Here is a 14,798-nt window from a genome sequence, read left to right as displayed (position 1 = left end):
TTTAAAGCTTGGGAAATCTTTTTGTATCCAAATCCGGCTTTAAACTTCTTCACAACAGTATCTCGGACCTGCCTGGTGTGTTCCTTGTTCTTCATGATGCTCTCTGCGCTTTTAACGGACCTCTGAGACTATCACAGTGCAGGTGCATTTATACGGAGACTTGATTACACACAGGTGGATTGTATTTATCATCATTAGTAATTTAGGTCAACATTGGATCATTCAGAGATCCTCACTGAACTTCTGGAGAGAGTTTGCTGCACTGAAAGTAAAGGGGCTGAATAATTTTGCACGCCCAATTTTTCAGTTTTTAATTTGTTCAAAAAGTTTGAAATATCCAATAAATGTCGTTCCACTTCATGATTGTGTCCCACTTGTTGTTGATTCTTCACAAAAAAATACAGTTTTATATCTTTATGTTTGAAGCCTGAAATGTGGCAAAAGGTCGCAAAGTTCAAGGGGGCCGAATACTTTCGCAAGGCACTGTAGTTGGGCAACTTCCATATGGACTTGGGAGAGGCAAAGGTTGAGAAACATGACCCAACCAAGTCGCACTGCTTCTTGAAACAATGCCCACTTAACCCGGAAGCCAGCCACACCAATGTGTAGGAAGAAACACTGTACACCTGGTGACCATGTCAGCGTGCATGCGCCCGGCCCTCCACGCTAGAGCGCGATGGGACAAAGACATCCCTGCCGACCAGGAACACACAGATAGCATTTTGTATTAACATTTAAATACATTCAATGCAATGTTATTACTAATGATGATAGGCTTTAATTGTATTTGTTCTTCTTCACACAGGGTCTCCGATTATGTTCATCATATAAATGACACATATTCTATAGAACTATATAGCTGTAAACCTATAACATTCTTGAAATAAATGAATGAAACAAATAATGATTTTAAACTATAATCAAACGTATTGTATAAGACTTAAACTCAGAATTAAACCAAAATTGTGCAATCAGTAGCCTGCCTACAACTTCTAACCTGAGGAAATGCAAATCTATGGCGTTACGTGCGCGTTGCTCAGATTTGCTTCTCTCCTCCCCTAGCAAACGCTCATGTAAACTAGAATTGGAAAAATGGTGGCCAGCGTCAGAGTGCAGAAGCTCCTCCGACGATACAAACTAGCGATTGCCGCTGCGTTAACGATTCTTCTGATTCAAGGGCTAGTAGTATGGAGTCTGCGAAGTCTCGAAGAGGGCGAGGCGGAGGTAAGAAAGCTTAATTTGACTTTGTTTAGCTGGTTAAAATAATGTTTGGTCTCTGTAAAGCTGGTAGCGGTAGTTAGCAAGCTAGCGTACAGTACTATGCTAACGTAAACGTTAGCTAGCTTTTTCTAGTACTACAGTAAAGATGCTATAGTTAACCAATGCTAGTTCATAGTAAGCTTATTCCGCTTATTATAGCTAGAATTGCACATTTAAACCAATTAGATAAACCACACCAGACTAGTGAACCACTTCTTTGGCCAACCGGTCTCCAGAATTCAGGTTAGACGTTTCCTGAGTGTACTCATAAGAACTTGTGTATGAGGTCATTGTGTTGTAAACTGTAATCTGCCAACCAGCTAGCAAGCAAATATTTAAAAACAGGTCGCATTGTTTAGGCTCTCATTTCATTCTGTTGTGACTTGTCATGTCCTTGGATGAATGTTGATTGGTTCTGCGACTGTCACTTCAATTAGTATTGTGTGACTGTCTTGTAGTGATGAAGAGAACGGAAATACATGGCGAAGTTGATTATCGGGCTTGCCAACTGGGTTAATAGATTCGGTGATTATTAAAAGTAGGTGTCAAGACAAGCCAGTATAATGTAAATTTATGACATGCAAGGAGTTGGAGCGAGCGTATGGAATGTGCGGTCAGGCTTCCCTTCATCTTTACTTATCATCCTTGGACCAAGTTATGAGTTGGCTCATGGGTCCTTTGCATACCATAGTCATCTTAGTCATTTACTCTCATAGTTACATTCACAATGTATTAGTCTTGATATAAGCATAGTAATTGACTTTTTCCAAGTATAAAACGACACCTGAACTATTTTTAGGTAAACAACACATTTAGCCAATTTGGTCTATATTTTCTAAAGCACATTGAAGTAGAGCATCCAAACCGACCTGAAGCATGGGAATCTTGGCTCTCCAATCTCACATGCACACCTGGAACACTACCCTAGAGGCAGTGGCCTGGAACCTCCCATTTCGTCTTCAAATAAAGTCATTGTGAGCTGTCAACAGATTTAGCCCCGGGGCTTGCATTTAGTTATCATTTAAGGTATTGATACAGATTCTGCTTCAGGAATATGTACTGAAAGAGTTTAATGTGCTAGCTAAATAAAAAATAAAAAATGTCCTGCTCTGCCTTTCATGATGTGACTTGTGTTACGTGTGTGCATAACCCTCCAGACTGATCAAATCAAATGTTATTGGTCACATAAACATATTCAGCAGATGTTATTGCGGGTGTAGTGAAATGCTTGTGTACCTAGCTCCAACAGTGCAGTAGTATCTAACAATATACACATCTAAAAGTAAAAGAATGGAATTAAGAAATATATAAATATTAGGACGAGCAATGTCGGAATGGCATTGACTAAAATGCAGTAGAATACAATATATACATATGAAATGAGTAAAACCGTATGTAAACTTTATTAAAGTGACTAGTGGTCCATTATTAAAGTGACCAGTGTACATGTGTATGTATGTGCATGTATGTAGGGCAGCAGCCTCTAAGGTGCAGGGTTCAATAACCTGGTGGTAACCGGCTAGTGATTGCTATTTAACAGTCTGATGGCCTTGAGATAGAAGCTGTTTTTCAATCTCTCGGTCCCAGCTTTGATGCACCTGTTCTGACCTTCTGCTGGATGGTAGCGTGGTGAACAGCCTGTGGCTCGGGTGGTCACATAGAGCTGTTTCACTGAGCTATGTATACCTGGAGGGAGAGGGAGCATCTAAGGAGGGCCCCAGAAGAGGTACTCTGCATAGGGTGGGTAGGTTTGCTCTGGGACTCTTTGGACTCTGTGTCTGGACTCTGTTTCACTGGTGATGGTTTAAATCTATGTTATTTCATGGAGCAACCCCCCCCCCTATTAGCCATTCTCTGCTTATTGTGTTTCTATGTTTCGTCCTTTTTCAAAATCAAGAAGATGGTAGTACTTGGACCAGTAGAAACATTACATAATCTGTCTGAATCAAGACGCAATGAATGCATTTCCCTTTGGACGGACACAGTATAAACAGGAAATGTGACATGACATGAGATCCCTCTGAGAGCTGGATGTTCCCATTGTGACCTCTAGTAGATTGCTTTAAATCATGTTACTCTCCATGTTCATTCCATAAGGATGCATCCAGCTCTTGCTATCACTTCAGTCCTGAGTCAGCCAGCCTAAACAAAGGCACATGTATACGCCCCCACTGCCCAATGGTTTAACATAATTTTGAACCTTATACCTACTGCTGACATACTTTTTGTTAGGTAAATCATGTGATAAATGAGGTAATTGGGAGGCAGGAGGAGGCATTTTTACAGTTCCCATGTGGCTCAGTTGGTAGAGCATGGCGCTTGAAACGTGGGGGAACAGTATGAAAAATGTATGCACCCACTACTGTAAGTCCCCCTGGATAAGAGTGTTTGCTAAATGACTGAAATGGGATTTTTTTTTTAACACAATGGCAGTGGCCCTCCCTTTTTTGACTGAGTGGGTATAGAGTTGGGGCCAATGATTGGACTGAATCCCTCTCTGCTCAGTGGCCTTGATGTAACTCACATCTGCTCTAATCAGAAGCTGGCTGTTTGCTCTGCATGTTTGAACACAACCACATGCATCCTATTATAGCCCCTACAGAAAAGGACTTGAGAAGAAGTGAAGAAAACCACACAATCAGTTCAGTCGTCCCCAGTCAGTGACTTCATAAAAAGCTCCTGGGGCGTGCTGGTCCGCTCTCCTCACATGGTGATGGCAGTGATATGGCTTCAACTAATTAGAACGAAAAAAAGAAAAGAGAACCCACCTTGGGGCAAAGTATTTCTGACGTGAGGGCGTTAATTAAAAAGTATGAAAAATAGGGAAAAGTTTAATTGAAATCGCTGTGGTTTTCTTCAATATGATAACATAACATTGCCCAGATAAGTCCACTTACAATTTGGTAGCAGTTTTGAACCAGTGAATCACCAGTAGAGTAACAGTCTTTTAAAATATGGACTTTTCTCTCCAAACTCAACTCTTTTTTTTGGCCCAATGTGATGCTTTTCAGTAGACTCCATGATGCAAAACACATTCAATGGATCTGGGCTGTAATATCATTGTTGACAAATGCTTTAAAAAAAACTGGAACACCATTTGTGGTCCACTGAGTGATCAGTAGCTGTGTTGTTTGGATTGGCTGCTGACTGGCACTGGTCTAGCTCCCTGTGCTGTCTGTCCCAGGCCATAGCCTCTGTTCCCACAGTTTGCTCTGGTCTGTGTCTGTGGCGTGTGGCGAGGGCCCTGGGCCATGCCGTCTGACAGGGACAGGAAACGCACGGCCCACTCCCTGTTTTTCTATCCCCTCTCCGGGTGCATATTTTGGGGGACTTTCTGTACAATTCCAATAAGCTGTGATCTTTTCCTGTCAGAAGTGAAAATAGCTGGGTGGCTTGATTCTTTCGACACATCCATTTGTGGAGGCCCCACTTTTTTGCATTCCAATAAGAGTCTGGTGAGCAGTACCCCCCCCCCTGTTTATCTCTACTAACCACCAGAAACACCCTTAAAGCAAGAAGAGTCATGATGTTTTTTTGTGTTGTGATTTGCTAGAGTTGCTCTGAATGAATGTCCCTGCCCACCCCCCAAAACACACACATACATCCCCTCCTCCCCAGGTAGCCCTGGTCCTAGTGATGGTGGAGGGCCATTGCTGTGCACTGTACAGTTGAAGTGGCAGGGGCTCAGGGCTGGGTGCCGAAATGGGCAACGCTGAGCGCTCCTGGGGCTGCAGGGGTGGCTGCTGATAAGGCCACTTGGCCCCTGGCCGACAGTGATCTTATTGGGCAGTTCAGAGCGTGGCAGCTCCCCTGCCTGCCTGCCTGTCGTTGCCCGTTTACAAGTCTCACTAATTATACATCAGAGAACTTCTTTGTCTGACACACACACACTCCCCGTAGTGGTCTGATAAGGACTCTCATTGTAGATGTGAGCATATGTGCAATTTCATGTGGTGTGACAATGTGTACAGTCCATGCATGCGCTGTGTGCTCTGTACTGTGCCCATGGTCTGACTGAGTGTTTTTTGAGATCTCTGCCTTCATTACCCATCTGTATGTTGTGCCTTTTCTGAACTGTCTTTCCCTGATTACTTCAACAAAAGGCAGAGGCTAAAAATAACCCAGAGCAGAAACAACATGCACTCTAAACACATCTCGCCTCTGGTGCTCCTGCTCTGATGTCGACTTGTTGTTTTGTTCGTTCTTAGATGGTGAATCATCTCCTCATTTCACAAACACTATTCCTAATAATTTGATTGGTCCCAGTATGTTGTGTAGTATATCGACAGGAAAGGAGAATGAGAATCTTCTCTGTGATAACTCTCTTTCCCCCCCCCCCCTCCCCAGAGGAAAACGCGGCGGTCCAAGCTACCTGACCACAACAGCCAGGACCCCAAAAGGGAGGCAGTGGCCTGGGAGAGACAGAACGCCTTGTCTGGGAGGAGCGGAGCCCGATGGAACAGCAGGCTGGAGAGGACGGGGGCCACTGCTGCCAGCGCCCTCCAGAGGGGCACCAAGCGCCGGGGGAAGCACACCATCAGGGTGAAGATGCCCCTGGGCCAGGGTGCAGCAGTTGATGGCGTTCCCCCCCATGACACCTCCAGCAGCCGTAACTTCACTGATACCCGGGGAGGAGGGGAGGGGGCGGCCAGACTACCCCCTCCAGCCATACCAGGGGAACCGGGCAGCGTGGAGGGGGCGCCCCAAGCCCCCAGCAGCGACTTTGTGCCCAAGTGTGACATCATGGGCAAGGACGCCCTGTCGGCTCTGCACCGCGCAGGCTCGCGGCAGTGCCGGCAGGAGATCGCCAACATTGTGTGCCAGCATCAGGCCGAGCAGCTCATGCCAAGGGCACTGCCTCAGTTCTGCCCACTGCACGGTGAGACACACCCCTACCTAGCCACCATTCCTCTAGAGATTAGAGACTAACAGCACATCCAAACAGACCACACACTGCAGACTCTTAATGATCTATGGGATATTTTTTCTCCCTGGTACATTTTTTATTTGTGTCTTGAAGTGCCTCACAAGACCCCTCCCACCCCACCCCATCCATCCACCTATAACGCAGGGGTTTGAGGACTATATATTTTCCATTATTGGACAGTTAATCAGTCCCATGTCTATCATCCAAAGAATCTTTATCCAGAGACTCATTCCCATGATCCTCTCTCTCATCCTGTGTTGTGGTTGTATCCAGGCTATATCACAACCGGCCATGATTGGGTGTCCCATAGGGTGGCGCACAATTGGCTCAGCGTTGTCCGGGTTTGGCCGGGGGAGGCCGTCATTGTAAATAAGACTTTGTTCTTAACTGACCTAGTTAAATAAATAAAGGTTACATTTAAAAAATGGTGTCCTCCTGCCAGGTTTTTCCAGCCCGGTCCAGACAGCTGATGAGCTGGACAATGACCTGTCCAAGGTGGAGAACCCGGTCAGGGTGGCCTTCGTCCTGGTGGTCCACGGCCGGGCCATCAGGCAGCTCAAACGCCTCATCAAAGCCATATACCACCGAGACCACTTCTACTACATCCACGTGGACAAGGTAACTACTGGCAGACGTACACACTACTGTGATGGCTTCAAGAAGGATTTCATCTTGAATAACATCCAATAAAAAACGTTCACAAAAAAGCATTACTTAGTTTGAACTTCTCTAGATGCACCATAAAGTCTCTTATGGCTGGAAATGGTATTTTGTCATTGGGATGATCTGGTTTGGCTGGCTCAGTTGAGGGTTGAATTCAAGCAACTTTCACAGAAAGGAGATACAGAGGAGGTAAGATTAAGCTTATGCTTTATCGTACTCCGCACGTTCCTTGTTAGCTTATGAGGACGCCATGATATGTGGAATTGCTTCTCTGGTTCTCATATGCTGGCAGGGGCTCTAACCTGGAGGGTGTCGCTGACTTGTGCATGCTTGATAAGGTCACTGTTTTTCGTGTGTTTGGAGGATTAGACAGGATAGAGGGGTTTGCCTGGTTACTGTGGGAGCTTTAAGAGGTGGCTGTCTACACAGCTGCAGAGCCATAGAGCAACAGTTTAACACTGCAGTAGGGAAGGGAAAGCACTGATAAATGAGGAGTCAATGGGCTCCCACTGTCGAGACTACGCTAGACGCTAAAGGCCCACCACCTTATCGCTCCTCTCACTGGGACGGGTAGGCAGGCGCCTTGAGGGATGGGACAGGATGGAAAGCAGGTCAGGCTGTTCTAGAGTCCTTCCACCAGGCAGCCCTCCTCTCGCTCTCTGTCTCTCTCGCTCTGCCTCTCTGTCTCTGTACCAGCAGAGCAGGCCACTCTCTCCCTGTATTAGCCTGGAGCTGGGCCCTGTCACAGTACTTTCTGCCTGCTCCTCTTCTCAATGCAAGAATCTGATCTCTCAGGCCTGTTTGTCACCAACCCTGCTGCAGCCCCCCCCCCCCAATCCATCATTCCCTCTGAGTGATTAGCTTAGTTCTTCTTATTCTTTCTTCATGTCCTGATGCCAGAAGAACCTAAAGCTATTTCATACTAGGAGATTTCTATGCATGTTTTTGATTTAATGAGTATGTTTACATGCACACTAATTTCAATATGAAACTGATTATGGCAGTAGGCAGATTGTTACTTTAAGGTGTTTACTTGTCCTAATAATTTGAAAGATTGATCAGAAAACCAGATGTTCTAATCGATGTATGCTTACTTTGATTTTGAACGTATGCCAATAAGTAAGGTGTTTAAGTGACTAATGCATAATCGGCCAACTGCCATAATCAATTTAATATCAGATTATTACTGTGCGTGTAAACATTCTGTCTCCTAACCCCCCCCCCCCCAGCGTTCCAACTACCTGCATCGGGAGGTGCAGCAGATCGCCCAGCAGTACCCCAATGTGCGTGCCACGCCCTGGCGCATGGTGACCATCTGGGGCGGTGCCAGCCTGCTGAAGGCCTACCTGCGCAGCATGCAGGACCTGCTCTCCATGCTGGACTGGAATTGGGACTTCTTCATCAACCTCAGTGCCACTGACTTCCCCACCAGGTCAGTGACCACAACACCACTGTCATATGATGGGCTTTGAAACTATTGTTTAATGTTTATGATGGTTAATTGACATATGTGTGATGAAAACTGTATTCCTCCTACCACACAACTCAGTCTGTTTAGAAGAAACATGCTCTGGATTTGTAGTTTTTAGTCTGTGCTGGAGCTTTTTGGTTTCACGTCACTCTGCGATTTAAAAAAAAAAAAAAAAAAAAAATTATTAAATTATTCTGTTGACCTGCAGTGACTTTGACTCCTATAGCTACAAGATAAAGGAGAGCCACGGTTCCTTCTAGATGAAAGCCCATGCTGTCATGGACTGTTTTGGTCACTGATGCACAGAGACAGACTGCTAAATCACCTCTTTCTTGTCAATCAGTTCTGGGGTGGATTTCTGAGGCCCTTCTGAGCTGCTTCCAGAGCAGTGACCAATCCTCCTGAACCATCCCAGGGTTTAAAGGGGGGAATAAATGCACACAGAGGAGCCGCCGCTGCCTCCCAAATCCTGCCATCAGTGGCTAATTCCACCCATGGAAAGTCATCGCCCCCCTTCTCTGCTCCTCGCGCCACGCTCCAGTCAGCGTTTTATTCCCAACCTAATCCTCTCTTCTTTCCTTCACTCCTTTCTGTCTTCTCCCCGGCCTATTGCCTTCCGGCAGGACCAACGATGAACTGGTGGCTTTTCTGTCACAGCACAGAGACCAGAACTTCCTCAAGTCACATGGGCGGGAGAACGCGAGGTAGGGAGCTTAGTTAGGAAACCTCAGACTGACGAGGCTGTGAGTCAGTCTGACACACTTGGCTCTCACTGTTAGTGTCTGACACGGCTCACATCGGATGAGATTTTCCTCCACTGCTCTTCTCATTGAGCTTAGCTTCACTCAGGATGATGTAATGGTTAAGCTTTCATATTGGAGGACAGGACTAAGATGTTGGAAGGGAAAATGAAAGGAATGATTATTTTGTAAAGCTTCTGTTTGATGTTTACTTCCCATATAGTCAAGGACAGCTCTCTGACAAACTATTTAAGATCAGTTATTATTGCGGAAGTTAGGAAACAAGGCAACAGGTTGTCAATGAACTTGCCTTGTAAAATAGTGGTTAGATAAATTAATAACTCTTAATCACTGCCCTTCCCTGTGCTGTTAATTTTGGCAGCTATTTTAGATTTAGTCTTTTGACTAAATTAGCTTTAACTATTACTAAAATGACCAATTTTAGTAATTTCATCCTTCCTAATTTTAGTTATCAGTTTAAAACCTCTAGACTGAAGTGGCCGCCTGGTAGCTGTGTGTGTGGGTGAGCCAGGCTGATCAGCTTAATCAGAATGCGCAACTGAAAGACCAATGAGAAGATTGCAGTATATTATGTAAAGGCATGCATATTTATGATTGGACAAAACAGATAAGAAGGAAAAATAGTTTGTTAATGAATATCTTCTGTCATAGTTGTTGTTGAAACAAACACTGCCTACGACCTCCAGGTTCATAAAGAAGCAGGGTCTGGACCGGCTGTTCCATGAGTGTGACAACCACATGTGGCGGCTGGGTGAGCGGACCATCCCAGAGGGCCTGGAGGTGTCTGGGGGCTCTGACTGGTTCTCCCTCACCAGGCGCTTCGTAGAGTATGTCATCAACTCCCAGGATGAGCTGGTGGTGGGCCTGAAACAGTTCTACACCTACGCCCTGCTCCCCGCTGAGGTAATGGACAGGGAAAATGACGATGGTGAAGATGACAATGTGACTGCTTAAGTCACAGCCTCTGTGGGCAGTAGAGGTGTGAGACTGAAGAGGGGGTCACAGAGAGTTTAGCTGCCAGTTAAAGTGGGTTGGTTGAGGTCATATCTTAATATTGAATGTTGTACACTAGAGTCAAAAGTATTGATTTTATGTTTTGAAACATGTCTGGATTGTCTTCATTGTTCAGGAATCCCTGTGGAGATGATGAAATGTTGCAACTCTATTTCCAGTAATGTCACATCCCGGTGTTTGAAATATGAATATAATCCCTCTTTGTTCCAGTCCTTCTTCCACACAGTGCTGGGGAACAGTCACATGTGTGACTCTCTGGTGGACAACAACCTGCGTGTTACCAACTGGAACAGGAAGCTGGGCTGTAAGTGCCAGTACAAACACATAGTGGACTGGTGCGGCTGCTCTCCCAACGACTTCAAACCACAGGACCTCGTCAGGATACAGGTCAGCCAGCCAGCAGAGGGCACTGTTGTACCTATCATGAGAGTTCAAATTGAGTGTCCTTAATTAACTGCTGCACTCCTCCTCAGTCAACAAGTGTAATATTTAACCTTGATTCTCATGTGTTCATTCCCAAACAGCAACTGACCCGGCCCACGTTCTTTGCCCGAAAGTTTGAGTCCACGGTGAACCAAGAGGCCATAGACATCCTGGACACCCACCTGTATGGACACTACGCCCCAGGGACAGTGGCCATCAAGGCCTATTGGGAGAGCCTGTTTGAGTGGGCGGACGGGGTTGGCTCCCTCAGTGACGTGGCCCTCACGGCCTACTCTTCCTTCTTCCGCCTGGGCCTCAAGAGCCTGGATAGCAGCCAGACCAGCCTGGAGACCTGCAGGTGAGGCCCTGCCCTGAATACAACAATTCTTCCAAATGGTAGATTCAGAGTGGAAGATTTCACTATTACTTCGACTAGTTGAGACTCAATAGATTAATTTCTTCAAAAGAAGGACAACTTAAGTCTGGGTTTAATTATTGATGTACACACTAAAAAGATATCTCAATTTATTTGACCATCTCATATTGTCTATTCAAATATGTCTTTCTCCTTTTGTGCAGGTATGAGCCAATAGGCTACCCGGTGTCGGTGCACCTCTATTTCTACGACGAGCGTTTCCAGGGCTACTTGGTCCGTCAGGAGGTGCAGAAGGTGGGGTCAAGGGTCAGGGAAACGGTGGAGGTGTGGGCCGTGCCTCAGGCCACCATGCAGCTGGAGAACAACCTCAGGGAGTTTGAGAGGCTCAAGAACCTGGAGGTGGGTGGGACCTGAGATGCATATGTCTATCTGTATTTCTATGGGTATTGTGTACAGTCAAGGCTGTTGCAGTTTAGATAGTGGTGTATGACAAGGGCTGAGACTACGGGTGAACAAGTTTGTGGAGCTAGTTTGGTGATGAAATACCAGTACATACTGTAGACTAGATGTTGGATACAAAGGAGCAGGTTAGAATACCAATAGGACAACAAGGATACAAGACTGCCCTACCACATTGATGTGAAATGTCTGTGCTTATGTTTCCCCCTCAGGTGGGCACAGAGTGGGACCCCAAGGAGAGAATCTTCCGGAACTTCGGCGGTGTGATCGGGCCGCTGGACGAGCCGGTGGCGGTACAGAAGTGGGTTCGGGGGCCCAACCTCACTGCCACCATTGTGTGGATCGACCCCGCCCAGACGGTGGCGGCGTCTTATGACATCAGTGTGGATGTGGACGCAGAGTACACGCAGTACAAGCCCCCACTGCAGCGGCCGCTCCGCCCCGGGGCCTGGACAGTCAGGGTGCTGAGGCTGTGGGAGCGCGTGGCCGAGGCTCGCTTCCTCGTCATGCCTCTGGCCTTCAAAGGACGAGAACCACTACGCCAAGGTGAGCCTGGTGGTTTGAGGGTCTGGTAGTTCATTACTTTTTTACCAGAAAGTGAAGTGGTTCCAAGGGGAGTGTAGTTCAGGGCAGTTTGCCCCTTTGGTGTTCTGTTTGATTCAGTGTGGCCATTCAGCCTCTGTATTCAAGTCACTGGAAGACTCTCAGTATGTATCAGATGAGGATGTTGCGAACTGATCCCTAACAGTCCTCTCTCCTTCCCTTCCCTCCTCTCTCTGCCACCCTACCTGATCCAGAGGAGGACAGCTGGCTGCACGCGGGGCCACCAGGCAACCTGTACCTGGAACAGGGCTTCCAGCAGCTGAGATCTGTTCTGAAGCTGCCCCCACAGGAGCCCGCCCTGCAGGAGGCCCAGCAGAGGGCCCAGCTGGTGGGCAAACCCCTGGAAGCCTGGGTGGACCGCACCGTGGGGTCCTTCTGGGTGACCGGGGACCTGTGCTCCACCCTGCCTTCCCCGGGCCCCTGCCCTTCCCTGGGCCCCTGTACCAAGTCCACCTGGAGCTCCCTCGCCCCAGACCCTAAGTCAGAACTTGGCCCTGTCAAAGGTGATGGCCGGATCAGGTAGCCCCCCGGAAAGGAGGCATGCTGGACTTCAGTAGAGGGAGAGGGGATTATATGTGAGCCCTGAGTAGAGAGAGAAGGATGTGTGAGCCCTGAGAAGAGGGGAGGATGTGTGAGCCCTGAGAAGAGGGGAGGATGTGTGAGCCCTGAGAAGAGGGGAGGATGTGTGAGCCCTGAGAAGAGGGGAGGATGTGTGAGCCCTGAGAAGAGGGGAGGATGTGTGAGCCCTGAGAAGAGGGGAGGATGTGTGAGCCCTGAGAAGAGGGGAGGATGTGTGAGCCCTGAAAAGAGGGGAGGATGTGTGAGCCCTGAGGGGGGAGAGGGTTCTGGTCTCTAAGGCTAACTCAAGGCACATAAATAGACACGGCTTCTCTCTACATAAGCTGAGGAGTGGCTATGCTCCCAGTTTAGAGGCTATATGTCCTTTTCAGAGGAGATGTGTGCTGGAAATTTGCACATGAAGACTGCAAGACAAAGTTTTTTTGTGTTTGAACGTCATTTCTTGTTACATGGACAATTTCTGTTATGTTATCTGTCTGCATATGTCTTCATTCAGGATCTGTCTGGGTAGAACTTTGGAAAGAGGAGAACCCCACCTGCATATGTTTGAACTCTGTTCAATGCACAGTTTTCTTCTGCTTTAAGGAATTTAAAGCAGTGGCCAACATTTTGACAGTGGCTAAATGCTGTGTTGTATTGTTGTCAGAGGGCAGTGGGTCCTCTGGACTAGTATCTTCATGCTTATTTTCAAGCATTATTATCAGAACAGCAGCAGCAGATTGGGGAAGTGCACTTTACTGTAAGACTAAGGTTACACAGGACAGGGTCGATCAGTAGTTGGAGAATGACAACGAGGAGGATTAGGAGCTTAAAAGGTCAAGGTGGAGGTCGTCACAATGGTGACGTGGCATCCTCTTCACTTACTTACATGTCTTTTGTATAAAAGTGCTGCTAGAACTTTGCGGCGTCACTATCACATATCTGACCCAGCTAGCTCATGTGGAGGAGGAAGAATAATAATGTTCTGAGTTACCAGCTGGGAGACCAGTTAAAGTTGGGAGAGAGTCCTCTTCTCTCATGAGTTCTGTTTACTGTGACATTATCATGTTTTAAATGTTTGTTTGTTTGTTTCTTGAACATTGAGATGTGAAATGTCTTTGTTGTCCATGATCACTGCAAAGCAAAGCCATCGAGGGTTCTGTGTGTCGGAGGAAGTGCCTAACTGATGTGGGTAATATTCTAGGCTACAGTGGCCTGGCTCTCAGTGTGGCATCCTCATTTTCACAGTGGACTACATCGCTTCTCAATGGGTCTAGTCACAGTTATGCTATATAGGCCTAGCTAGAGCCATATATTTAGAGTTAGGCAAACTTTTAGAATATTGAATATTGTTCTAATTCTAGACAGTCATGCAAATACATTATAACGCAGAAACCTCGTTGGCCCAACTCTAAGTACATGGCTCTGGGTGAGCTGCCTCGTCTGTATCAGTGAATATGCAGTGCAGTACTGTCCATGCTCTGTATGCCAACGAAGTGAAGAGTCTTCTGTCATCTACCTACCACTTTAATGTTACTGGTTGTCCATAAGCATTTCTACAACAATGAAACTCCCGTCCAAGAGGGTTCCACATGACTATTTCATGGTCTGGTTAAGAAATCAAAGCTGCCTTTACTTTGTTAATATGAACTGTTTATAATGGGAGAATAGCTTCAAGACGTGCACTTATTTCCCTTTTAGACAATTCTGAAACCCTACCCTATACCTTTTGTTTTTAATTGTAATGTTTTAAAACTAAACTGGCTGAAACTCCTACTTTTATTGGGTTTTTTTTCAGTTTCTTCTGAGTTTACAAGTGACCTTGTTTCCCTTGCACACTTGCTTCAGTGAAGCTTCCATTTAACAGAAAGAATAGCAGAGCACCGTTTAGTGTAAAGGGAATAGGTTATTCATATTTTAGTCTTTGAGAAATATATATTTGTCCATCCATTCAATATCAACTCCTCTGTCAAACTATTGAGAACCACTTGTTTTATTATTTTTTTGGGACACATCACACTTTGTTCAATGTCACTTCCGTCCACGCTGTATCACCCCACAGCCCACTCATGACTCACTCTGATGATGATGACATAGTGGCACTGAGGCATGACAGTGCTGGACTGGAGAGGGGAGTGCTGGCCAATCACAGAACTCCTCTGGTAAAACATGGCAACAGGTTGACTGGTGGCACAATAAAAAAATATCTGATCTTGTCCAGTCTTGCTTTTTTGGGGTATTTCGTTTTTGACTAGTTTATTGAATTCAAATAGCTGAATGAAA

The 14,798-nt window shown here is 46.2% G+C and overlaps 1 protein-coding gene across 2 annotated transcripts; it reads left to right on the top strand.

The window, feature by feature from the left end:
- Nucleotides 1-1,091: 1,091 nt before the first annotated feature.
- On the top strand, nt 1,092-14,731 carry LOC135555405 (xylosyltransferase 2-like). Of its 2 annotated transcripts, XM_064987801.1 has the most exons (11): nt 1,092-1,224; nt 5,608-6,139; nt 6,630-6,805; nt 8,080-8,282; nt 8,945-9,025; nt 9,769-9,985; nt 10,307-10,483; nt 10,621-10,877; nt 11,099-11,294; nt 11,567-11,900; nt 12,152-14,731. In XM_064987801.1, exons 1-11 carry the CDS (start codon nt 1,093-1,095, stop codon nt 12,478-12,480), a joined length of 2,634 nt encoding a protein of 877 aa, XP_064843873.1. In that variant the 5' UTR covers nt 1,092; the 3' UTR covers nt 12,481-14,731. The 2 variants fall into 2 exon arrangements, with proteins under 2 accessions (XP_064843873.1, XP_064843875.1); XM_064987803.1 differs by lacking the exon at nt 8,945-9,025.
- The last annotated feature ends 67 nt before the right edge of the window (nt 14,732-14,798 follow it).

Source organism: Oncorhynchus masou, chromosome 15, assembly GCF_036934945.1.
Source record: "Oncorhynchus masou masou isolate Uvic2021 chromosome 15, UVic_Omas_1.1, whole genome shotgun sequence".
NCBI lineage: Eukaryota > Metazoa > Chordata > Actinopteri > Salmoniformes > Salmonidae > Oncorhynchus > Oncorhynchus masou.
The sequence above is the reverse complement of the archived record's forward strand: the minus strand, read 5'-3'. Positions and strand labels throughout refer to the sequence as shown.